At 41.0% G+C, this 26,298-nt stretch overlaps 1 protein-coding gene and 1 pseudogene across 2 annotated transcripts in view; one reads left to right on the plus strand and one right to left on the minus strand.

Annotated features, from left to right (window-relative positions):
- Window positions 1–17,272, minus strand: part of INTS4 (integrator complex subunit 4) — a 110,220-nt gene extending 92,948 nt beyond the window's left edge. Inside the window, exons 1-2 of one of the 2 annotated variants that reach the window (XM_041730418.1) lie at window positions 16,973–17,272; window positions 11,776–11,970 (exon numbers count right to left, since the gene is read on the minus strand). In XM_041730418.1, coding sequence (XP_041586352.1) covers window positions 11,776–11,970; window positions 16,973–17,026 — 249 coding nt within the window. In that variant the 5' untranslated portion in view covers window positions 17,027–17,272. Of the gene's footprint in view, window positions 1–11,775; window positions 11,971–13,596; window positions 13,646–16,972 lie in introns of those variants that run through there. The other variant, XM_041730419.1, reaches the window with a different exon arrangement.
- On the plus strand, window positions 2,961–3,283 carry LOC121476410 (annotated as a pseudogene).
- Window positions 17,273–26,298: the final 9,026 nt, after the last annotated feature.

Genomic DNA, 26,298 nt, shown 5'->3' on the forward strand with positions numbered 1-26,298 from the left:
CCACGTCAGGCTCCCTGCATGGAGCCTGCTTCTCCCTCTGTCTGTGTCTCTGCCTCTCTCTCTCTGTGTGTGTGTGTCTCTCATGAATAAATAAATAAAATCTTTAAAAAAAAAAAAAAAAAGAAAGGCGCAAACTCAGAATACGGGAAATTCTAAAATGCTATATATAAAACTCTAGAAAAATGCATACAAAACTGTTAGTGGTGATTCCAGAGTACTGTCTAGAAAGCTCATTTTTTAAACTTTTTTCATTTAAGATTTACTCATTTATTTAGAGAGAAAGAACACAAGCAAGTGCAGGGAAGTACAGAGGGAGAGAATCTTTCAAGCAGACTCCCCACTGAGTGCCTGAAAGCCCAAATGCGCCACAATCACACAACCCATGAGATCATGACCTGAGCCAAAACCAAGAGTCTTAACACTCAACTGAGTCACCCAAACACCCCATTTTTTTAAACATTTTTTATCTGTAGAAGCAAATCTCATTCTCATACACTTCTGTAGTGCTTCAATTTGTTACAATGAATATTACTGTTATAATTTTTTAAAGATTTTATTTATTTATTTATTTATTTATTTATTTATTTATTTGAGAGAGAAGGGGCAGGGTGGGAGGGAGAGCAAAAGGATAGGGAGAAGCAGACTCCTCACTGAGCAAAAGCCTGATGTGGGGCTCCATCCCAGGACCCCAGGATCATGACATGAGCTGAAAGCAGAGGCTTAACCAACTAAGCCACCAGGCACCTCCAGACACGACTTTAAAATAACGGCATTATCATGGTCAGAGATCCTGATCTAATTTGAGGCAGAGGAAAAAGAATGAATCAATGCTGAGTCATGAAAAATACCATAACTTCCAGAACTTAAAGGGCAATATGGCTAAAATGTACATTGACACAAGACGAGGCTTTAAAAAAAAAAAAAAAAAGATTTTATTTATTTATTTGAAAGCAAGAGAGAGACCGAGAGAGTGACAGAGAGGGCAAGAGGAGAGGACAGGGAGAAGCAGGCTCCCCACTGAGCAGGGAGGCCAACAGAAGGCTGGATCCCAGGACCCCGACAGATCATGACCCCCAACCCAATCATGACCTAAGCTGAAGGCAGATGCCCAAATGACTGAGCCACCCAGGCACCCTTAGATGAGGTGGAAGAGACTAATAGGCACCACATCGTTTTGAGAATAATGGCAAGTATCTTTCTAATAATGCTTACCATGCAGCAGGAATTCAACACATATTTGTTCACTGTTGAATAAACAAATGAATAATTTTTGTCATAAGAGCAATGAAAAAGCTTTGATGAACCATAAACAGGAGAGTGACATTAACAGATTTGAGTTTTTGAAATATCAATCCAGCCTCAACAGAATGACTGGATTGGAAGGCACAAAACTAGGCAGAGGCAAAAACTAGGCAATTAAGAGTATATTGTTGTGCGGCAAAAGACATTATTAGCAAGACTCCCATTTTTGTTAAGGGCAAGGCTAGATAATTCAGATCAATTTTTCTGCTGAGGAAAACTAGAAAAATACTATGGATGGCAAAAAAAAGTGTGTGTGTGCACACATAGACATACAAACATATATGCGTATATGCATATAAACATACATGTATGTATATGCAGACATATGTATGTGTGTATATACATTTGTGTATTTGAAAGTATTAGAAAAGTAAAAGATAAATAAAGATTTAAAGAATTAGGATCCTAGGCCCAGGAAGGTTCACCTAAAGTGTGAGGCTGCTTTTACTTCAGGCTTCTGCCAACAAGGGGAATAGGGAATAGAGAAATGAGGGGCAAAGTAAACAGTGCTTCTGACAGTAGGTAAGGTCAGAGGGACAACGGCTAGGGTGTAAGTCTAAGGGTATGAGGGTGAGAAAGGGCAGCCTAATAAACCCCATCACTTTGGATTAGGACTCCAAAAAGCTACAACAATATGAGTAAGAATGAAATAAAAATAGATTTTGGTAGGGACTGCAGGTCAGCTTTGAATCATCTTAATTCCTGAAATGAGAATTCTTCCTGGATTTCTGGACTGAAACGAATACTCTCTGGATTAAACTAAGTCATCCTAAACCTCAAATTATTTTTACAATTTTGGAAATATATTGCCTAATACAGTAAGAAATAAGGCATGCTAGCAGATCAGATAACTGAACAGATATTATAAGACACAGCTAGAGGGATCCATTTATTGGAGTTACCAGACACAGATTTTTTTTTTTAAGATTTTATTTACTTATTCATGACAGAGAAAGAGGTAGACACATAGGCAGAGGGAGAAAGAAGCAGGCTCCATGGAGGGAGCCTGATATGGGACTCGATCCTGGGTCTCCAGGATCACACCCCAGGCTGAAGGCTGTGCTAAACCACTGGGCCACCGGGATTGCCCCAGACACAGATTTTAAAATAATTCTGTTTATTATGTTGAAAGCAATGAAGACAAAATGAGATTTTTAACAGAGAACCAAAAAATTTTTTTAAAGATTTATTTATTCATTTGAGATGGAAAGAGAGAGAGAGAGGGCAGAGACACAGGCAGAGGGACAAGCAGGCTCCATGCAGGGAGCCTGACATGGGACTCGATCCTGGGTCTCCAGGATCAGGCCCTGGGCTGAAGGCGGCACCAAACCACTGAGCCACCCAGGCAGCCCAAGAACCAGAATTTTAAAAAACAAAGGAAATTATAGAAATAACCACAAAGCAATCAATGAAATTAAGAACAAATGGATAGGTATAACAGGAGACTAGACAAGGTGAAGAGAGGAGTGAACCAGAAGATAGGTCCAGAATGAAGCCCAAGGAGACAAAAGAACGAAAGATCAGAAAAGAAGAGAACAGGACACAAAGAGATGCCCTAACACGCATGTAACTGAAGCCCCAAAAGGAGAGGAGGAAGAGAGCGGGATGTCCGGCTTGCGAATGGGCTTCTTCGTTTCGCACGCAAAAGTGATTCAAAAATGGATGATGTTGAGAAGGGCAAGAAGATTTTTGTTCATAAGTGTGCCCACTGCCATACTGTAGAAAAGGGAGGCAAGCACAAGACTGAGCCAAACCTCCATGGTTTCTTTGGGCGAAAGACTGGTCAGGCCCCTGGATTTTCTTACACGGATGCCAACAAGAACAAAGGCATCACCTGAGGAGAGGAGAGGAGACCCTGATGGAGTATTCGGGGAATCCCAAGAAGTACATTCCTGGAACAAAAATGATCTTTGCTGGCATTAAGAAGACAGGGGAAAGAGCAGACATAATACCTTATCTCAAAAAAGCTACTAAGGAGTAATAGTTGGCCATCGCCTTATTTATTTGTTTGTTTGTTTGTTTGTTTATTTTAAAGATTTATTTATTTATTTATTCATGATAGACAGAGAGAGAGAGAGAGAGAGAGAGAGAGAGAGAGAGAGGCAGAGACACAGGAAGAGGGAGAAGCAGGCTCCATGCCGGGAGCCTGACGTGGGACTCGATCCTGGGACTCCAGGACCGTGCCCTGGGCCAAAGGCAGGCACTAAACCACTGAGCTACCCAGTGATCCCCATCGCCTTATTTATTACAAAACAAAAATGTCTCATGACTTTTTTTTTATGTGTACCATATTTAAATTGATCTCGTTGACCAGAATTTAGATCATGAGTGGCTGACAGAATGTTTCTCTTGGACAGTTGGACAGTCCTGATTTAAATAAGATTGGCTTGTGGTTAAAAAAAAAAAGAAAGAAAAGGAGAGGAGGAGGCATCAGGCTACCTGCTCAGTGGGGAGTCTGCTTGTCTCCCTCTCCTTCTGCCCTTCCCCATGCTTTCTCTAATAAAAATAAATCTTTAAAAAAAAAAACAACTAACTACGTTCTTTACAAAGGTCTTATCTAAAACAAAAAGATACAAAAAAAAGATTAAAGTAAAAGGCAGAGATAGGTATATAATCAAAAGATAACTGGCATCATTATATTAAAGCTGCTATTTGCTGATAATTATTTGTAAAATATTCAAGATAATCTACATATAATTTATTAAAATTGTTAGGTGAGCTTAATTAGTAAGGTTGTAAGATATATGAGTTAATAAATGTCAACTGCATTCCTGAGTATCAGCTATGTAGGGTTAGAAAATGAAATTTTATAAAACTACTGTCATTTACAATAACAAATATTAAATATCTAGGAATAACTAGCAGAAAATGTACAAAATCTCTATGCAGAAAACTATATAACAGTACTAAAATAATAGGGCTGTACCATGTTTATGGACTTGAACACTCAATACTGTAAAATGTCAAATGTAAAGTGTCATCAGAACTATACCATTAGGGCAGCCCAGGTGGCTCAGCGGTTGAGCGCCACCTTCATCCCAGGGCGAGATCCTGGAGATCCGGGATCGAGTCCCATGTCAGGCTTCTTGCATGGGGCCTGCTTCTCCCTCTGCCTGTGTCTCTGCCTCTCTCTCTCTCTCTCTCTCTCTCTCTCTCTCTCTCTGTCTCTCATAAATAAATAAATAAAATCTTAAAAAAAAAAAAAAGAACTATAGCATTAATGTAAATCTAATCAAAATCCTAACAAATTTTGTTTGGGGGCAAAATTTCACAAACTGATTTCAAATTCATAAAGAAATGAAAAGATCAAGAATGACTAAGATATTCTTTTTTTATGATTTTTATTTATTTATTCATGAGAGACACAGAGAGATAGGCAGAGGGAGAAGCAGACTTCCTGCAGGGAGTCCAATGCAAAATTCGATCCCAGGACCTCGGGATCATAACCTGAGTCCAAGGCAGACACCCAACCACTGAGCCACCCAGGCATCCCTAAGATATTCTTACAGAAAAGAAAAGTAAGTGAACTTGTCCTACCAGATGTAATATAATGCTATGCTAAGACAGCATGGTACTGGCATAAGAATAGCCAAATAGACTACTGGAATAGAATAGAAAGACCTGAAATACCTATATACAGACGCTTCATTTGCCACAAAGGTGGTACTGCAGAACAAAGGAGAAAGGATATTCTTTTTTTTTTTTTAAAGCTTTCAGCTTTTTCTTTTTTAAGATTTTATTTATTTATTTGAGACACACAGAGAGAGAGAGATAGAGAGAGGCAGAGACACAGGCAGAGGGAGAAGCAGGCTCCATGCAGGGAGCCTGATGTGGGACTTGATCCCAGGACTCCAGGATCACACCCTGGGCTGCAGGCGGCGCTAAACCGCTGCACTACCGGGGCTGCCTGAGAAAGGATATTCTTTTCAATAAATGGTGGACATTTGAATTTCCATTTACACAAGCAACATACACACAAATTATCCCGTGTGTGAAAAGCAAGTAAGCTTCTAGTAATAATGCAGCAAAATGTCTTCATGAGTTCAGGGTTGGCAAACCCTTCTTACGTCAGATAAGAAAAGTCCAAAAACAAATGAAAAGGTTGTCAAATTGAACTACATTAAGAACTTCTTTTCATCAAAATACAACAGGAACTGTCAAATGAAAAAGATCAACAATTCCAATGTGGCAAATATGTGGAACTGGAATTCTCACAGTGCCAACAGCAGTGTAAATTGGTACTACCACTTTGAAAAAATTGGCTCAGTAATTTCACTCCAGGGTATATAGAATACAGAAATGTAAAAAATGCATACCAAGAGACTTATACAAAATGTTCATGGCACTAGCCTGTAATAGCTAAAAAGTGGAGACAGTCTAAATGTCCCTCAATAATGGAATGAATAAATTAGGGTATATCCATTCAATGAAATGTTATGCTTTGGTAAAAATGAACTATAGTGGGATCCCTGGGTGGCTCAGCAGTTTGGCGCCTGCCATTGGCCCAGGGTGTGATCCTGGAGACTCGGGATCAAGTCCCACATCGGGCTCCGTGTGGAGCCTGCTTCTCCCTCTACCTGTGTCTCTGCCTCTCTCTCTGTGTGTCTCTCATAAATAAATAAATAAATAAAACCTTTTAAATAAATAAATAAATAAATAAATAAATAAATAAATAAATAAATAGATAGATAAAGAAAGAAAGAAAGAACGAACTATGGCTACTGTCAACAATATGAATGAATACCAATAAGTAGAATTCTGAGCAAAAGCCACACATAAAAAGATATACACTATATTCTCATATAATTTTCTAATTATATGAGGTTTTTTTAAAAAAGACAAAAATAAACTGTATTTAGAAGTGCAGGCTTGGGATCCCTGGGTGGCGCAGTGGTTTAGCGCCTGCCTTTGGCCCAGGGCGCGATCCTGGTGACCCGGGATCGAATCCCACGTCGGGCTCCCGGTGCATGGAGCCTGCTTCTCCCTCTGCCTGTGTCTCTGCCTCTCTCTCTCTCTCTGTGACTGTCATGAATAAAAAAAAAAAAAAAAAAAAGAAGTGCAGGCGTAATGCTAAGAAATAAAAGAAAGACAGTTATTACCCTGAAAGTCAGAACAGTGTAGGTTATCTTTTAGGAAAGATCTAAATCATTAGAGGGGATTTTGAGGAAGCTTACAAGAAGCTGATAATATTCCATTTCTTGACCTGGATGGTGGTTACACACAGTGTTCATAGTGTGTGATAGAGCAACAGCCTGAATGAGGTTTTTCTACATACTCTTCTTTATGTGTTATATTTCACAAAAAAAAGTTTGAAAAGTGTGGGTCCCCCGGTGGTTTGGTTAGTTAAGTGTCGAACTCCTGATTTTGGCTCAGGTCATGATCTCAGGGTTCTGAGATCAAGCCCTGCATCAGGCTCCACGGTATGCATGGAGCCTGCTTAAGATTCTTTCTCTCTCTGGGATCCCTGGGTGGCTCAGCGGTTTAGCGCCGCCTTCAGCCCAGGGCATGATCCTGGAGACCTGGGATCGAGTCCCATGTCGGGCTCCCTGAGTGGAGCCTGCTTCTCCCACTGCCTGTGTCTCTGCCTCTCTCTCTCTCTGTGTCTCTCATGAATAAATAAATAAAATATTTTTTTTAAAAAAGACGACTCATCTCAAGCATCACTACTACTTTAGTCCCCTAATCCCAAATCAAACTGATTACCCTCTTCTTTGAGGTAACATCATAACCTGTCCCAGATTTCACAGCACCTATAACACTATATTATTATCCATTTATTGTATATCTATCCAACTAGACTCAGGTTGGGGATCACATAATCATCTCTTATCTCCAACATCTCCACAAAGCCTGGCACAGAGTTAGAATACATGACATTTCAAGAAAATTAAAAAAACAAAAAAACAAAAAAACAAATGGGGCAGCCCGGGTGGCTCAGCGGTTTAGCACCGCCCTTGGTCCAGGGCATGATCCTGGAGACCCAGGATCAAGTCCCATGTCGGCCTCCCTGAGTGGAGCCTGCTTCTCCCTCTGCCTGTCTCTGCCTCTCTCTCTCTCTCTCTCTCTCTGTGTGTGTGTGTGTCTCTATTAATAAATAAATAAATAAATCTTTTTTAAAATCTCTTTAAAAAAATGAACAAATGAATAACTTTAGCTCTTGTTATCTATTTACTACATATATATGCATATATAATACATATATATTTTTTAAGATTTTATTTTTTTATTCATGAGAGACACAGAGAGAGGCAGAGACATAAGCAGAGGGAGAAGCAGGCTCCTCACAGGGACCCCGATGTGGGACCTTATCCCGGGACTCCAGGATCATGCCCTGAGCCAAAGGCAGACACTCAACCACTGAGCCACCCAGGCGTCCCTATTTACTACATGTATTATTTGGTATATCAACTATACTGCTAGCCCCAAAAGGACAAGAAACATATCTCACAGTTCTACATCCTTCACAGCAACCAGAACAGTAATATAAATGAACCCCTCATGTAAAAGAAGTTCAGATACTGCTGCCTGACCACAAAAAAATTTGGAGGAGAGAAGCAGAAGCCCAAGCAGTCTATCTAAAATATGAGAGATCACATTGATGGATATAAGACGAAAGGATAAAAAATTGTACAGTTATCAATCTAGACCTGGATACATGGCATCTCCCCTCATTCCCTTTGGGGCTAGAATCTGCTAGACTAATGTAAGCAGCATGGCCTGGTTAAATAGTGTAGGATATGACATCGGAATGCCAGAGTTCAATTTTTCTTTTATTTTTTTTTAATTTTTTAATTTATTTATGATAGTCACACAGAGAGAGAGAGAGGCAGAGACACAGGCAGAGGGAGAAGCAGGCTCCATGCACCGGGAGCCCGATGTGGAATTCGATCCTGGGTCTCCAGGATCGCGCCCTGGGCCAAAGGCAGGTGCCAAACCGCTGCGCCACCCAGGGATCCCCAATTTTTCTTTTAGACATGATAATGGTATTGTGATTATGTCTTTTAAAATAGTATTGTTTAGAGATATAAATTGAAATCTATGAACAAAATGATATGGTCTCAGGGAGAATTTGGCAGAGAGGATAAGAGCAGAGGAAATGGAAACAGACTGCTGGGTGGGAGGCATGAGAATAAAACAAGTTTGGCCATAAAGTGGTAACTGCTGAAAACTGGGTACTGGGTACACTAGAATTAATTAAACCATTCTCTCTACTTGTATATATATTTGAAATGTTTCATGACAACAAGTTAACCCTCCACCATTCAAATCCAGACCGTCCATTTACTTAGCTGGGTCACCTTGGAAACTAAACTGCTCCAAGCTTAGTTTCTTACCTGGATTACATAAATAACAATGATGTTGTCATCAGGATTAAAAAATATCACACATGGAAAGAGCTTTATAAATTCCAACAAGTTTGGGCAGCCCGGTGGCTCAGCAGTTTAGCACCACCTTCAGCCTAGGGAGTGATCCTGGAGACCGGGGATCAAGTCCCACTTCAGGCACCCTGCATGGAGCCTGCTTCTCCCTCTGCCTGTGTCTCTGCCTCTCTCTCCCTGTCTCTCCTGAAATAAATAAGTAAAATCTTAAAAAAAAAAAATAGATAAGTAGATATTGCTAAGAGGTAACTAAAAATAGATCACTAAGTGTCTAAAAACCTGAAAACAGAAACCCTGATGACATTCATGTAAAACATGAGAGATGCATTTATTAACCCCCTACAATGTTCCAGGAACCAAGCCACACGCTGGGACACAGACTAAACAGATTTGTAGTCTCTGAACTTAAGGGCTTAAAGTCTAAAGGAGAGAGACATACGGCAAACACTAGCAATACTAAGAGCTAACAGGACTGCCCAGCGCCCAGAAAAATTCCTGATATATAATAAGCATTTGTTAACTGAGTAATAAGTCTCATAAAAGCATACACTCACTCACTCAACAAATATTAATTTTACCACACACTGTTCTTGGTACTGCTGATTCATCAATTTATTGTATTTATTTTTAAAGATTTTATTTATTTTTCAAAGATTTTATTTATTTGACAGAGATAGAACAAGTGCACAAGCAGCAGGAGTAGCACCGGGAGAGGGAGGAAAGGCTCCCCGCTGAGCAGGAAGCCCAACTCAGGGTTTGATCCCAGGGACCATGATTTGAGCCGAAGGCAGATGCTTAACCAACTGAGCTACCCAGCTGGGTACTGGGTACCCGGATTCATCAATTCAAAAAAACAAAAAAATCCCTGTTCAAGAGGCGCTTACATTATTGTATGGGGAAACAGACAAGGAACCAAATAAATGAGAAAATCATATAGAATATGAGAAGATGGGGACAGTGCCAAGGTGGCTCAGTTGGACTCTTGATTTTAACTCAGGTCATGATTTCAGGGTTGTGAGATCAAGCCCCATATTGGGCTACAATGCTCAGCACGGAGTCTGCTTAAGGATTTTTCTCCCTCTCTCTCCCTCCCTCCTCCCACACACATGCTTGCTCTCTCAATTTAAAAAATATATATGAGAAGATAGTAAGTGCTATGGAGAAGACTAAATCAAGGAAGGGGGCTAGGAGGTTTTAGGGTAGAATAGGCAGTTTCAATTTTAAATATAGGGTTTAAAAAAAGGCCTTAATGATAAAGTGACATTTGAGCTGTGACTTGAACAAAGTGTAAAAAGTAGACATATGAACACCTGAGGGAAATGTTCTAGGCAGAAGGAAACGTAAGTGGAAAGACTGAAAGAATATGCTTGACGGAGAAAGGTGGCAAACCAGATCACAGGGCAGTGGGAAGAAGACAGAGGGGTTCTAGCCTAGGGGAAAAGCATGTGAAACGACATGGATTTCTGAACAATCCACGACATCTTTGGGAAACTACAAGCATTTCTGATTAAGCGAAACATTTTATATGTAAAGGAAAAGACCCTTTATGTTACACATAAACGATTTAAATAAACGATTTAAATAGTTTACAGAAATAAAAGAGACTGATGAGAAAACCTGATGGGAACACTTGAAGACATTACATGCACCCTGACAGATACATTATGAAATACAAATAATCATCTATAACATACTATTTAAAATTTCAAAAATATGCTTAACCTGAATCTAACAAAGCCTATACTGTATATCTAACTTTCCATTCCTTGTAAATAAAAGGGACAGAGGATCAAATTAACCCCCGAGGAAGTAAACACATTCAGAAAACAAGACATTTTATCAACAACTGACTGAATTTCTTTATACGGTCACCAAAATAATAAAAATTGTTCTAGATTAAAAAAAGACAAAATGTCATGTGTGAATAGTGTTTGCATTTTGATTGATTTATTTATTTATTTATTTATTTATTTATTTTTAATTTATGATAGTCACAGAGAGAGAGAGAGAGAGAGGCAGAGACACAGGCAGAGGGAGAAGCAGGCTCCATGCACCGGGAGCCTGACATGGGATTCGATCCCGGGTCTCCAGGATCGCGCCCTGGGCCAAGGCAGGCGCTAAACCGCTGTGCCACCCAGGGATCCCTGCATTTTGATTTTAACAAATCAACTATAAAAAGATATTTGGGGAATAAGAGAAATCTGAATATGGACTAATTGTTAGAGGACATTAAGGAATTTTTAGTTTTATTTGATGTGGTTAAAGTGTTCTATTTTTTAAGTTTCTTATTGAACTATTTAGGGAAATATATGACACTTTTAAAAACTTAAGGAAAGCAAACAGAGGGAGAAAATTTGGCAAAATATTTGTTAAGTGTTGAATCCCAGAGACGGGTTATTTGGCTGTTCATTATAGTACTGTCTCAACTCTTTTATAGGCTTGAAAATTTTCATATTAAGTTTAAAACTTTGATTCATCTGTGATTCATACATTCGGAAATCATGTCTTCCCTTTTACTTCAGATTTTACTTACATAAACTGAAAAATAACACAACTCATGAATTTCATTTCTGCTTAAAGTATTTCCTGAAGTTTAATAAATCACAAATTGATGTTTTTTCTAACTCAGTAAAATACATGGAGAAATGCTGCTAAGGAAGGAAAAATAAGGTTAAAAAGAAGTGGGCTATCAAATTAGACACGAGGGCCTTGAATTAGGGCAATAACACAGGATGACAGGATGACATTTCAGAGACAAATCTGGTTACAGAGGGTCAAGGCTGAAGTCCTCTTTTGTATTCCCACTGCACTCTACGTAACACAGGCAACACTACCACCAGCGGTATGTTCACATCTGTCTCTGTATATGCTATATGGATACTCTCTACATCCACACAGAGACGCAGCAAGTTTCTGCAAACAGGATTTGGATCATTTTTTATCTCTATATCTGTATCTATAGTGCCCCACAGATGGAAGGCCCTGAATAAAAGAGTGCTGAATTAACACCTTCTTATTTATCTTGCAATACTAACCCATTTGGTAGACATGATACAATTCTTATACTCCCATCAGGTCCTCAAGACGTTCTTACCTTGTAATAATGTTCCAAGAGAATCCTGACTACTCCTTCCACACTTTCTGCTTCAACAGGCTTTCTGGCAAACTGGAGTAGATACTGCAAAGCATCTGCTGGGGAGGTAGCTTTACACAGATCTATGTGGAGTGCTGCAGATTTACTTGGTTTTGTCAATCGCAGTTTCTTGGTTGCAATTTCCTCCTGTTGTTGCTGCAAAGGAATAGGAAAGATAACACATGAAAATAGAGACTCTGCCAATTTCACTTTGCCTCATTTCCTTATTCCAGATAATATATTTAACTGATAGACTTAACTTTAGGAAAAAGCAGTGTTATGAACTAGAAAATGGGCACTGGAGTGGAGGCAAGACTATGAGTCCCCATTTTGCTTTTCACTAGCTCCCACCACTTTGGACTAGTCATTTCATTTCTACAAGTCTCAATTTCTTTTTCTGTAAAATAGATCCACTAACATTTTGTTCTACCAATCTCTCAGGACTGTTGTAGCTTTTGGGTTAAAAGGACACATGAAATATCTGCTCCATTCTTTACTTAAAAAGAAATCTCGGGGCACCTGGGTGGCTCAATCAGTTAAGAATCTGCCTTCGGTTCAGATCGTGATCTCAGGGTCCTGGGATTGAGCACCAAATCAGGCTCTCTGTTCAGCAGGGCGTCTGCTTCTCCCTTTCCCTCTGCTCCTCTCCCCTGCTCAAGCTCTTCTCTCTCTCTCTCTCTCTCCCTCTCTCTCTCTCTCCCTCTCTTTCAAATAAATAAGATCTTTAAAATAATACATAAAAAAAAATCTTAATTCTATAAATATGTTCAGACTGTGCTGAGACACCTACCTGGCTCAGCTTTCCTTGTGAGAAAACTGGAACTGATGGGAACTATCTGTAGCTTACATTGAGTAAAAAGTCTTCTCCTTACTCCAAATGACTACCCAAACCATCCTGCCTTTATTAAAAGGATGATTGATTAGTATAAAAAAAATTTTTTTAAATAGTCAACTTCCTTGCAAACTGTAGCCACTTAACAAATGTTTCCTGAATGATTGTTCAGCATTAGGACTGGTCTCTGAGTTCCAATTCTGCTGCTCTAAGTAAGTCATAATTCTTACTGTCATCATTTATAAAATGGGAATTATGACACTACTATCAGTCTTTCTCAACTAGGGATCCTCATCTGAACCACAGGACACACAAAATTATGTAACTATTTTCTCAATTCTCTCAAGGATGGCTTATAACTAGAAACTTTCTAGATATATTCATTATTATAAGGAGTCCAAAAAGTTGACGTAAAAGGGAAACTGTCACTCCAAGGCTTAAGTCAGGCTCTGCTGGGTAGGTATTGAGCTCATCATAAAGACAACAAATGTTAAAATCAATAATTTTCCTTAACATTTGATGCATTGTTTTGATATCCTGAGCAATCACCTCTCATCAAATTTACAATACTACAAAAAAAAAAAAAAATTACAATACTACAGAGAAAAGATTAGAATTATTCTAGTCAGGAACAAAGTAGAGCATGATATAAAGAGACCAAAGATTTTGAAGTCAGAACTTGGGTTCAGTAACCACTTACTAGTGAGAGGAGGCCTATCCTTCTTCTATAAAAGGGAATACAATTCCTGTATGATACAGATATTTGAGAAGACTAAAGTATAATGTCTTTATGTATACAAACACAATAAGCACTACATATAGTTCTCTCTCCCTCCTCTTCTTCATAGCAGAGGAAAAGATCAGATGCACTAAGATCCCATTTCATCACTCTATGGTAATGATTATGCAAAATGAAATGAAAAAATGAGCTCTTTTCTTAAAATCCTTACCCATTCCCATCCTTTTCTACACAAATTCAGTCTTCAGTGTTACTTGGGCTCCAATCAGGTCAAAATCTGAGAAAGATTTTCCATAAGAGTATGTGAGGGGAAAGACAAACTAATATCTGCTTAGTCAACCATCAATAACATTTTAGTGAGCCAAGACCTATGGTCATCCAGGGGGGATAGAGTAGTTTGACATGAGCTGGGGGCAAAGGTGGTGATAAATAGGTGACACATTAGAAGCCTGAGGACACGACATCCTGACTTTGTGTTTCTTAACATCCTGGCAAGGCTTCCAACACCCTGGAGCTGACAGACCAAGAGCCACAAGTATAGAACATGCAGCTTCCTCTTCAACCTCTGCCCCAGGGTAACCTAGCCAACACAATAAGACCCCTCTAGCTCCAATACAATAGCCACCTCTGGGCCTGCCCACTCTCCCTTCTTGAAAGGGTACTGTCCTTAGTAAACTGCTTTGTGCTTGCTACACTCTTTCTGTCTTTATTCAAGCTTGGATCCTCATATAAATCTTTGTGGGGAATCCAAGAACCAAGACCTCCATTTATACCACTCAGACTCTCCCACCCATAACAAAGGACACGGAGATGAATGAGGTATTATCTCCGTCCTTAAGGAGCCCAGACTGGTAAGGAGATATGTACACCATGTGAAATTAATAGAGAAAACTCACTAAAATCGAGTAAGGAGGATATAAGGGTGGGGGGCCTAGAAGGGAGAACAGTGCCACTCAATAATCAATTAGGGAAAGAACTGTGGTTTATAGATCACAAGAGAAAAATCATCCACAGGAAAAAAATCATCAATTACAGGCCCCAAGGAGAAAGATGTACATTGCATCTCCTACAAGAAATCTACCACTGTTGCAAGTCAGCCAATAAGAAACTCTTATCACCCTAGACTTTCCCTTCAAAATAACCCCTCCCAACTTCCTCCTTCTCCATATTATAAAGGTCCTCTTTTTTGTTTGTTGGACTTGCTTGTGGTTTTGCCATGGCATGCATGCCCTGAATTGCACATTCTCTATTATTCCCAAATAATTACATTTTCGTTTCTAAAATAACTATTTTTAAGGTTAACAACTGGTAATTATAGTAACACTAAGTGATAAGTACAAATAGATGAGTATAAACAGAATACTTGCCACAGAAGCAGTGGAGGAAGAGACGAAACTCTTGCTAATAAGGTTTTAGTTGGGTCTTGAAACAAAAATGCAAAAGTAAAAACAATGGAAAAAAATGACATGCATTCCATGTAAAAGAGACAACAGGTACAAGAGTTTGGAGAAGTGTAAACACATGACATGCTCAAGGAAAAGTGAGTACTCTTGAGAAGTGGGAACAAAAGAACTATAGTTAGAAAGGAAATCACACTGCATGACAATGTGAATGTCCATGCCAGTGAACTGTACACCTAAAAATGTTTAAAATGGGGGAGCCTGGGTAGTCTGCTGGTTAAGCTTCCAACTCTTGATTTTGGCTCATGTCATAATCTCAGAGTGGTGAGATCAAGCCCTGCATCAGGCTCCACACTGAGCGTGGAGCCTGCTAAAGATTCTTTCTTACCCTCTTCCTCTGCCACTCTGCCTCTTATTCATTCTTGAGCTTTAAAAAGAAAAAAAAAATGTTTAAATGGCAAAATATGTATTTTACCATAATTACAAAGGAAAAAAAAAAAAGTGGGCAGCGGAAACAGCCCCAGAAAATTCCAGAAAGCAAATCACAGAAGAAGCTCTGTGAAACTAGAAAAACAGTTCTAAGGGGGCCCTGGATGGCTCAATTGGTGCAACATGCAACTCTTGAATTCCAGGTTGAGCTTGAGCCGGTGGGTGTAGAGATCGCTTAAAAATAAAAAGAAAAAAGAAAAGCCTTCCTGGACCTCGACTCATTCTAAAAGTTCAAGAAAACTAATTTCACATAAAATGGAGCAATTAGAAAATGTCAAGTCTAAATCTCAGTCACTTTTTAAGAAAAAAAAAAAAAAAATAGGGCAGCCCAGGTGGCTCTGTGGTTTAGCGCCGCCTTCAGCCTAGAGCCTGATCCTGGAGACCTGGGACCGAGTCCCACATGGGGCTCCCTGCATGGAACCTGCTTCTCCTTCTGCCTGTGTCTCTGCCTCTCTCTCTCTCTCTCTCTCTGTCTCTCATGAATGAATAAATAAAATCTAAAAAAAAGAAAAAAATAAGAAAAATAATAATAAATAAGCAGACTAACTTCCCTACAGTCAGTGGGAATATGCTACAAAAATGTGTCCACAAAACAGAAATGATAAGTGAAAAGAGACAGAAAAACTTGATTTGTCAATACACTCATCTCTGTATTACAATCACAGATATGCTTTTCTGTCTCTCCCATTAGTCTGCAAGCTCCTAAAGGACAGGGACCTTAATGTGTACGGACTTTGTAGCAACACCTTTAGCTATACCTGATACACAGTAACCACTCACTCAACACTCTCGTTAAAGGAATGAATGAAATGTTTAAGGAGTTTCCTGCTGGATGTTCTAACTCCTGCTACACTAGAAGTCTAAGGATTTAGGGGCCACTCTATGGATCTAAGAATGCTTTTGATTACTAGCATCAATTGGGGGCTCGTCAGAAATGCAGATTATTGCCTACCTTCCCCCACCCCACTGAGTGGGGTAATCTACATTTTAACAAGATCACCAGACGATTTGCATAAAAAGTCTGAGAAGCAGGACACACGAGATAACCTGGAATCAACCTCTACTTTAGCAACATCTATGAGGCGACACATGGACAGTCACAGGTGTCAGGAGATCGAATCACCTGTCCTTAACTCCAACGGAGAAAAGTACAGCCCTGCTTCCTAAGTAAGCTGTTCCACAAATGGAAACCTCTGCCCCGATGCAGCCTGTGACAGCCCCCCCCCGCTTTGGCTGGGTCTGGAGGAAGTCTAGACTCCTCTTCCAACCCCTTAGGGTCCTACATAACCAACTTGTCCCTAGGCGCTTTTTGTTTTTGCAACAGGAGTTGGGAAGGGCTCCACCAGAAATGGGCTCTGGATCCTCGCATCCCTCCAGAAGCTTTTGAGCCACCATCTGTAGAACGAAGGTGCTAATGTAACCCGAGTAAGCTGAAATAACGGAGAGGACATCCCCGTAAATTGTACAGTGCTATCTGTTCCCTCTAACAGTTTTATTTTTTTAAGTGTCGGACCGCACAGACTAATGATGGCAACAGCAGCTGCAAACGAACACGCCCCCTTAAGTGTACTTTCGGAAAGCCTATAAAGTAGTCCGCACTCAACCCAGGTTTCGCTGTCTGTTCTGGCAGAGTGTCTGGGGCGTGGATAACCTTCCCCGCCCCAGACCGGCCCAGAGACCTTCCCTTCCGTAATTTACCTGGACCACCTTAGTGAATTCCTCGTACACTCGTTTCTTTAGGTGAGCCGCCATGACTGCCCGCGGGCCCTCTCAGCTTCCGTACTCCACGAGGGAGGGGGGGGGGGGCGGGTAGCGGAATCCGGAAAACCCGCCTCAGCCGGAGGAACTCGCCACAATCCCACAAGGCAGTGGGGTTCCGAGAAAGAGAGGCCTCTTCCTGCTGCTCCACTGCCCTTGGCCGCGGTGCAGCCGAATTTGTGCGCCTACGCCTCGTGCGCCGGCGGAACGAAAAGGAGGGCGCAGAGCGAGGAGGCGGGGCCTCTGAGGGAGGAGAGACTGAAAGCGTACACGAGCCAATGGGAGCCTCCGGAAGCTCGCCGCTGCTCTCGGAGTGGGCGGGAGCGGAAGGGCGGGAGGAAGTACAGGGCAAAGGGCAGAGGCGGGACGGGCCGCGGCTGGAGGCAAAACCTGGGGCGGCCGGAGGCGTTTCCCTGGAGAGATCGGGGAGCGAGGCTGCGGCTGTCCCCGGGTGCTGCTTGTAGCCTTTTTCAGCTTTCTTTTCTTTTCCCTTCCCATTCAGTTGTTTGAAATCTACCTATCTGTATGGAATCAGCCCTTCCTCAGATAGGTAGGAAAGAGGGAAAAGAATCCCGAGGTCAAGGGTCAAGCGCCAAAGTTGCAGACCAAGATTAGCGCTTAATGAACGGACTCTGGGGGCACCCGGGTGGCTCAGCGGTGGGGCGCCTGCCTTCGGCCCAGGGCGTGATCCTGGGGACCCGGGATCGAGTCCCACATCGGGCTCTCCACAGGGAGCCTGCTTCTCCCTCCACCTGTGTTGTGTCTCAACTACAAATGTGCTCACACCTAACCGGACCAAGATGCAGTGACAGTGTAATGAAATAATGCAGAAGCATTTGGCAGACTAAAGTGTGTTTCCCGTGTTAGTGAAACCCGAGGTTGAGTTTCACCTCCGTCATTAAGCTTTAGCCCTTCATTGTTTACTTCTTGCAAAAGCATGATGCTGTGGTAGGTACAGAAGACCCCAAGACACATAATTTGCTTTAGTCTCAAGGTCCTACAGTGTAACTGGGAAGAGACACCCAAACATAACTAAGAGGTCAAGTATCCTTAGATAACAGGAATGTGATCAAACAGACCTATGAGCTTCCTCCGGATGGGGCAGGGGTGGAATAACGATCCCAAAATACGCCGTTTGGTATGTGGATTATTTCTAGCTGAAGATAATCAAGGCGTAATAGATTCAGGAAGAGCTGTTTACCTTCCCCTTAACTTGCTAAAAGAATTTAGAGGCCTGTACCAGGAGAACACTAGCACCAAAGGTAATGTATTCTCAGAAAGATTTAATCTGCATTGTACAGCAAACATTTGTTCACCAAACATTTGCTCTTCTCATCTTTCTATGAATTGTCTTTCTCAGCTTTGGGAAGCCGCAGGCCTCTTCTTTTCCCAAGCTCAGGATGACATATAAACCTCAACTGCCTGTGTTTGGGCCTCATGTCTTTCGGGCTCCTGTACACATGAAACTTGTTTTTCTCCTGTTAATCAGTCTTATATCAATTTAATTATTAAACCAGCCAAAGAAACTAGAAGGGAAGAAAAGTTTTCCATTCCTTTTTTTTTTTTTTTTTTTTTATGATAGTCAGAGAGAGAGAGAGAGAGGCAGAGACACAGGCAGACGGAGAAGCAGGCTCCATGCACCGGGAGCCTGACGTGGGACTCGATCCCGGTTCTCCAGGATCGCGCCCTGGGCCAAAGGCAGGCGCCAAACCGCTGCGCCACCCAGGGATCCCAAGTTTTCCATTTCTACAATGCCTCGTGGAAGTACAGAGGAAACAATTTTTGCTCTGGCTTTAAAAATAGTGTGTTTTGGGGGATCCCTGGGTGGCTCAGTGGTTTAGTGCCTGCCTTCAGCCCAGAGCATGATCCTGGAGACCGGGGATCGAGTCCCACATCAGGCTCCCTGCGTGGAGCCTGCTTCTCCCTCTGCCTGTGTCTCTGCCTCTCTCTGTATGTCTATCATAAATAAATAAATAAATAAATAAATAAATAAATCTTAAAAAAAAAATAGTGTGTTTTTGTTTGTCTATTTGTTTTGAGAGAGAGTTAGAGTGCCAGCAGGTGAGGGGGTAGGAGCATGGGAGGGAGGGACAGAAGGAGAGGGAGAAAGAATCCCAAGCAAGCTCCATGCCCAGTGCAGTCAGACATGTGGCTTGATCTCAAGACCCTGAGATCACGACCTGAACAGAAATCAAGAGTTGGGCACTTAACCAGTGAAGCCACCTAGGTGCCCTCAAAATAGTGAATTTTCAGGAAAGACACTTTCCAGATCACAGAGACTACGACATAAACAAATGTGTCAAACCAAATGAAAAGCACAAACAGTACCTTCAGTAAATGTTAGCAGCTACTACTATCATTACCATATTCTATCAAATCTAAACTGCCAGCAATTGTAAAACAAATCATCGTTTTATGTAACACTTAAAAAATTACAAAAACATTTACAAAATTAGGAGAATTGAAAAAATAAGATTTAAGAAAAAATACTAAAATTAAAACCAGTGGTTTATTATTGCTTCGATTTGTTATGCATGTTTACTGGAAGAGTTCTTTTAAACTTACTTACAGGGATGCCTGGGTGGCTCAGCGGTTAAGCGCCTGCCTTCAGCCCAGGGCATGATCCTAGAGTTCTGGAATCAAGTCCCACATCCGGCTTCCTGCATGGAGCCTGCTTCTCCCTCTGCCTGTCTCTGCCTCTCTCTCTCTGTGTCTCTCATGAATAAATAAATAAAATCTTTAAAAATAAATAAATAAACTTACTTACACATAGATTTGTATCTTGTGTCATACTACTGTGTTTCCATGCCTTTCTGTGCCTATTAAAACTTTTCATTTCAATGCAAATTATAAGGTAATCTCTTTGAAGATTCATTAAATGGCAATCAAAGATAAGAGATATAGAGCTCAAGGGAAGCAATGGCAACATGAACTGCTATGATCCAATCTACACATGAACAATTGGCCAACAACAATCTTAAAATGTGTGCTTATTTCAGAGACGTTAAAAGTGCATCAATTATAAAACATACTAATATCGTTATTACATATGGCACAAGAAGTTTGGTACACTTAGAAAATGAAAGAAAATTCATAGAGTGCCTGGATTGCTCAGTTGGTCAAGCATTTCCCTTTGGCTCAGGTCATGATCTCATGGTGCTGGGATCAAGCCCTCCCCCCCTCCCCCATCATTTGGGCTCCCTGCTCTCCCTCTCCCTCTGCCTCTCCCCTGGTCTGTGCTCTCTCTCAAATAAATTTTCAAAAACGAAAGAAAATTCAGTTTATATTGAGAGTAAACTGCATACAGGGAGAAACTGGGGCTGGACTGGTATAGGAACAAGAACATTCCACATTCTTTAATGTTGAAGTGAAAAACTGTCTTTATTGAATTGGTGATATTTTCATTTGACCTTCATCATTGCACATAGGAATAGAATGGGGCACCCCAGTGAATCCCTTGAGCTTCAGAGTCTTCCCTGTCCCTATTGCATAACAGCAACCCAATTTCCAAGGGTTGCTCACTCAGAATGGTATAGTAACCCCTTCTCTGCCTGTTGGCTCAAAAAGAGCTCCAAATGACCAGGGGCAGTCTCATTACATGTTATAATGTAATGAACAATGACAGTGTTCTTTAGTGGAGCTGTTCTTCCCTTGGGAACCAAATACTCCAAACTCTCTGAGCACATAAATGACAGATTATAAGAATCACTCCTACCTCCTGACCCTAGTCCCCATACCTATATATTCTAACTGTGAGAGAGACAGCAGTATTTTTTAGCTATTGGTCTAAAGTATATAGCACAAATCTGTAAGACAGCACCCAAAACTCACAATGTGTTGTCTCTCGGCCAGCCCTATAAGTGAGTCTGCAAAAGGTCATACACTGTTTTTATCATAGCAGCTACCTTGGAGTGATGGGGTACCTAGCAATACCAAGAGTTTCTTTGCTATAATTCTTTCATCATAAAATAAGCTCTTTAGGAAGTGCCTGGGTGACTCAGTCAGTTAAGCATCCGACTCTTGGGTTTGGTTCAGGTCATGATCTCAGGGTCGTGAGACTGAACCCCATGTGGGACTCGATGCACAGCACAGAGTCTGCTTGAAGATTCTTTCCCTCTACCCCTTCCCCTACTTGCACGCATGCGTGCACACTCTCTCTCTCTAAAAATAAATAAATATTAAAAAAAATAAACTCCTTAATCCAAAGTGATGTATGAAATACTATGAAAATGCATAAGGGCATAAGGTATCCATGCATAGCAGGGCTGAGAAAAACACTGCAGTTAGGTGTATTAGTCAGGACTTTTCAGGGCAACAGAACCACAGAGATAGATAGATAGATGATATATATTAAGCTACTATAACGGAATACTATAGACCAAGCAGCTTATAAACAACAGACATTTATTTTTCACAGTTCTGGAGGCTGGGAAGTCCAAGATCAAGGGACAGAGAGATTTACTGTCAAGCAACAGTGCATTTCCTAGTTCATAGACAGCTGCCTTCTCACTATCCTCATGTGGCAGAAGAGGCAAGGGAGCTCTCTAGGGTCTCTTAATCTCACTCATTAGGATACTACCTTATGGTCTAGTTACCTCTCAAAGACCCCACCTTTGTATCAACCATGATTTTGAGGGTTAGGACTTCACATGAATTTGGGGTGGGGACACACAAACCCAGTCTATAGCGTTATGAAAGCCAAATATGAATCTGGAATATGTATCTATTCCTATGAGTTAAGTCACCTCTCCCTCCCTGATGGAAAGGATCCTGTGTGTGGTAGAAAGATTACAAAAAAGGTCCCGATACTCCCCCCTCTCTGGACATATGCCCCTTGAAATGCAGCTTTGAAGCTGCTACCATTAAGAGATAAAATTGTGTCTCTCTCCTTTAAACTGGGCTGACTTTGGGGAGATCCCTGGGTTGCTCAGTGGTTTAGCGCCTACCTTCGGCCCAGGGCATGATCCTGGAGTCCCGGGATCGAGTTTCGCATCAGGCTCCCTCCATGGAGTCTGCTTCTCTCTCTGCCTCTCTCTCTCTCCATCTCTCATGAATAAATAAATTTTTTTTAAATCTTAAAAAAAAAAATTGGGCTGGCCTTGTGACTGGCCCACAGAAAGTAGCGGAAGTGACAGTGCAACAGTTTTTGTCCAGACCTTTTGTTTGCTTGTGGAACCCTACCATTGCTATGAGGATAATTCCAACCTAGTCTACAGCTATTGTGTGACCAGATGGAACAAGCCAAGTTGACCTAGCTGAGGCCATCTTAGACCAATCCACCCCAGCTGATCCACCATCTGACCACAGATGCATGAGGGAGCCCAACCAAGACGACAAGAATTGCCCTGTCTGTAATTTTGTGAAAAATAATTAATGATTATAGCCTCAAGGTATTAAATTTGGGGGTTAAGAAGTTGTCATGTGGTCAGACACTCCCTAATATGTTGATTTGGGATACTTCCATAGGTTCAGCTAGTAAGGAAATAAGCACAAATGGATTTAGATAGTTTATTGTTCACAGCATAGCAGGTGGCATGAACCTCATGTTTTCATTGGTTCCCTTTGTCCCCCAAGCACCGTGGAGGTGATGCAGGTAAATGTTATGCACAAAATAGATCTGTAACACAGATGAAGAACACTGAGTATAGGAAACCTTCAATCTTAAAAGAGGAATGCTAGCAAACTTGCCTTGTGGAGACTTCATTATACTGGTCAGGATATAAATCTGCCTTCCAACGCAGTGGGAGACATTCTTTTTAAAAATATTTAATTTATTTATTTGAAAGAGAAAGAGACAGGGCTTGAGCAGGGGGAGAAGGAGAAACAGACTCCTCACTGAGCAGAGAGTCTGAAGCGGGACCTCATCCCAGGACCTTGGGATTATGACCTGAGCAGAAGACAGATGCTTAACCAACTGGTCACCTAGGCACCTCAGTGGGAGACATTGTTTAAGGCATCCTGAAATATCTCCAGGATTGGAGGGTGATGCCAGCTTTATTATCTTTATTAGCTAGTTAATTTGCAGTGCAATCAGTCTATCATCAAGCAGTGTGTAGTCCCCTTATCCCCAACTCTGCAGGAATAATACCGGGGCTCAGTGTTGGTTTCTGCTGTTGGACATCCATCAGGAGCTAGACCAGCTCTGGTGAAAGGAAATCTATACTGTAGAGCCCATGCATAGCCATCATGGCCACTTTTTTCATGATTCCACTAAGCAAGCACTGGGAAGCTAGAAAAAGAGGCTGACATCCACAGGTTCTATCATTGTGTCCATTTATTTTTTGAGCCTCTTCTAGGATGGATGCCCTCTGGTGGGCATTTGTAAGAAACACGAATATTTTCACCATTCCAAGAAGTCCATCCACAAACCAACTCCCTAGGCCTTGTCACTGATCTTCCACTCTAGTACCTTCCAGTCTTTGGATAACCAGGAAGGGGCTTGGGCATGCAGCACTTAGGAACCAGCTTCCAGAGCACTGAGTATAGCCGAAATGGATGGGGGGGGGGGGGGGGGGGGAATGATGGGAAAATAGAAAATTAAAAAAAAAAAAGTCCTCTAGAACAAAGGAGACCTGAAGACCTGGCATAGTGCTATGAACTAGGGTGCCTTAATGAAGGCAATCTCACAGGTTTCAATCTTTGTGTTTTCCTTTGGATAATAATTACATTTTTAAGTTTTTAAGTTTTTAAAGTTTTCATTTTTAAGTTTTTCTCTCCTGACTCTGTCTCTTTAGTTAATTCCAATAGATCAGAAAAATATCACGTACCCCTACAAATATCCAGAGATAGTTTTTTTGAACATAATTAATATGCTTTACTATTTTGCTTTTTCTGTTAAGAAACAGGAAGGGAGGAGACAGTATTATTGGGTAAGCAACCAAGAATGTCCCCTTCATTTATATACTTCTAATTTGTATCATTTTGGATGCTTCTTCTTTTTTTTTTTTTTCATAGCCCTGTAAGCCCCACCGCCTTAAATCCTTTTTTGGAGCATGGATTAAATTAAATCACATTGAATTAAATGAGTATTCTCCTCCCCAATAATTTTAAGCCTCTATAAATGTAATTTTAATCACTGTGTAACATTGCATTATATAGATATAATATAATACACTTGACTTATTTCCCATTGTTTTGCTTTTAGAATTTAAGTGGGATGAAAATAGTATGTTATCTTAACTGTATTATGGATTGGGAATGGAGAGGGAATATTGAAATTGCCCTTGTTTAATAAAATAATTTGAAAAATTGCTCAGGAAGAAAGTCAGATACTAAATGCATGCATGCAGGCAAAAGCCAAAGCAATAAAAAAGGTAACTAAACTGGAACGTGGTCTTCTCCTGGCAAATGACAAGAACACAAGAGGGCTGATGGAAACTTGGCATGCATCTATAGCCTGAATTTAGGACTGGCACAATCACTTTGCTGCATATTCCATTGGCCAGATTAAGTCATGAAGCCAACCATGAAGTCAGTGGGGTGGGAAGATTACTCCCACCTACAGAGAAGCATGTCAAGAACAGGGAAGGAAGAAAGAATAGGAAACAAATACAATCTGCTAATAAAAAGCCCCTAGTGTTGGGGGTGACTGAGACTTTAAGAATAGATGCGTCCAATACTCAGTCTGAAGTTATCTGCATACACTGTCTTGTAAACTTCCTCCCCTTTATTTGCCTGTATGTGCACAGTCTGCTATGTGCACAAGTAGCTCATGGGAGTAGCATTTGTAAAAATTAAGAAAAAGATATGAATGTTCAACCTGGGTGAGCATTGTATAGAACAGCAATAACAAGCTCAAGACATCTAGATGATCCATGAATCCAGCAGGAGCAAAGAACCAGAATTAATATAAGATAACAAGCTCTCTGGGAATGTACAGAAATCTTGAGGAGGACATTGACCTTTACATAATTAACAAAATTGAGATTTTAAGCAATCCTCTTTAGCTCTTATAGAACAGAGTGTCTCCTGTGAATCTAATCTCATAAATGTAATTACTGATCAGAGTATAAACTTTTTTTCAGGCTCTTGATAAATAATGTTGAATTGGTTCATGATAAAAAAAAAAAGTTCAAATAGTCGGGATTTTTTTCACTTAAAATTGTCAGTCATATTATATACCAAAAAGGAAAACATGGAAGAACTTTTGAAAATAAGAAAAAATGTACATGCAGATGTGGTTATTGAATTATAGCCCTCATTGAAAATGACTATTCTGAACAATTTTATGTTTAAATATGAAACTCCCTGACAGTGGTAATTCCTTAGACCTTGGAAATTAACCTTGATCTTTAGCCCCAGGGAACTAAGGACAGCTGGTCACCCTACTAGTTAGGAAGGTGAAAGGGGCCATCTATGCCAGACGTGAACTTAGAGAAGGAGGATATCTAATTATGTCTTCCTTGGCGTTGCATTACTGTCTTTGGTTGAGAAGCAGAACCTGAAACAGAGACTTTTGCCAGTGGTTTATTAAGGATGTGCTTTCAGGGGATGGAGAGTGAGAGAAGTAGACAATAGCAGAGGAAGAATGCTGAACAAGAATGTGGTGTCAGATGAAGATTGCCTCCAGCCAGATCCCACAAGGAGCACCAGAACAGGAACTGCACTAGAGCTGATTCCTTCCTCCTTGAGGTAAGGGCTCAGTCTTCTATACCTTCACACAAGCAAGATAGCAATTCTAGAGCAGGTCTCAAAACTAAGGTACATCAGAATCATCTGGAGAGCTTAATAAAACAGATTGTGGGGTCAACTCTCAGAGTTTCTGATTCAGTAGGTCTGAGGTGGGGGCCAGAGAATTTGTATTTCTAAGAAGTTCCCGGGCATTCCCAATGCTGCTGGTCCAGGGACCGCCCTCTGAGAACCACTGGCCTTGAGAAAAAGACAGATGTGAGGCTTTAGCAGTCAGCACTCACAGCACCTGGAAAACGATATCTGAGTGGCATCTACTACAGGTATGAAATTGGCATCTTCCTCATGAAGGCACATAACAGGGCTAGAGGATTGGACCACAAGCTGAGGCTGCTGGGTAGACTACATTTTCAGATCATTTTATCTAGCTTCATGGTACTCTGTTATCTTCCAGCTATCATCCTGCATCTCCAGCCAAAGTATTGTTGAAACATTCCAACTTACCTCCACCTTGCTATTTGGACTTATAAGGAAGCATCTGGCAGGTAGGTGAGGCTTTAAGGAGGAAGCTGCTGCACCTCACTAGGCAAGCACAGTGGAATCAGTTGCAATGAGTGGAAAATCCTCAACAGGGAAAT

Source organism: Vulpes lagopus, chromosome 15, assembly GCF_018345385.1.
Source record: "Vulpes lagopus strain Blue_001 chromosome 15, ASM1834538v1, whole genome shotgun sequence".
NCBI classification, from domain to species: domain Eukaryota; kingdom Metazoa; phylum Chordata; class Mammalia; order Carnivora; family Canidae; genus Vulpes; species Vulpes lagopus.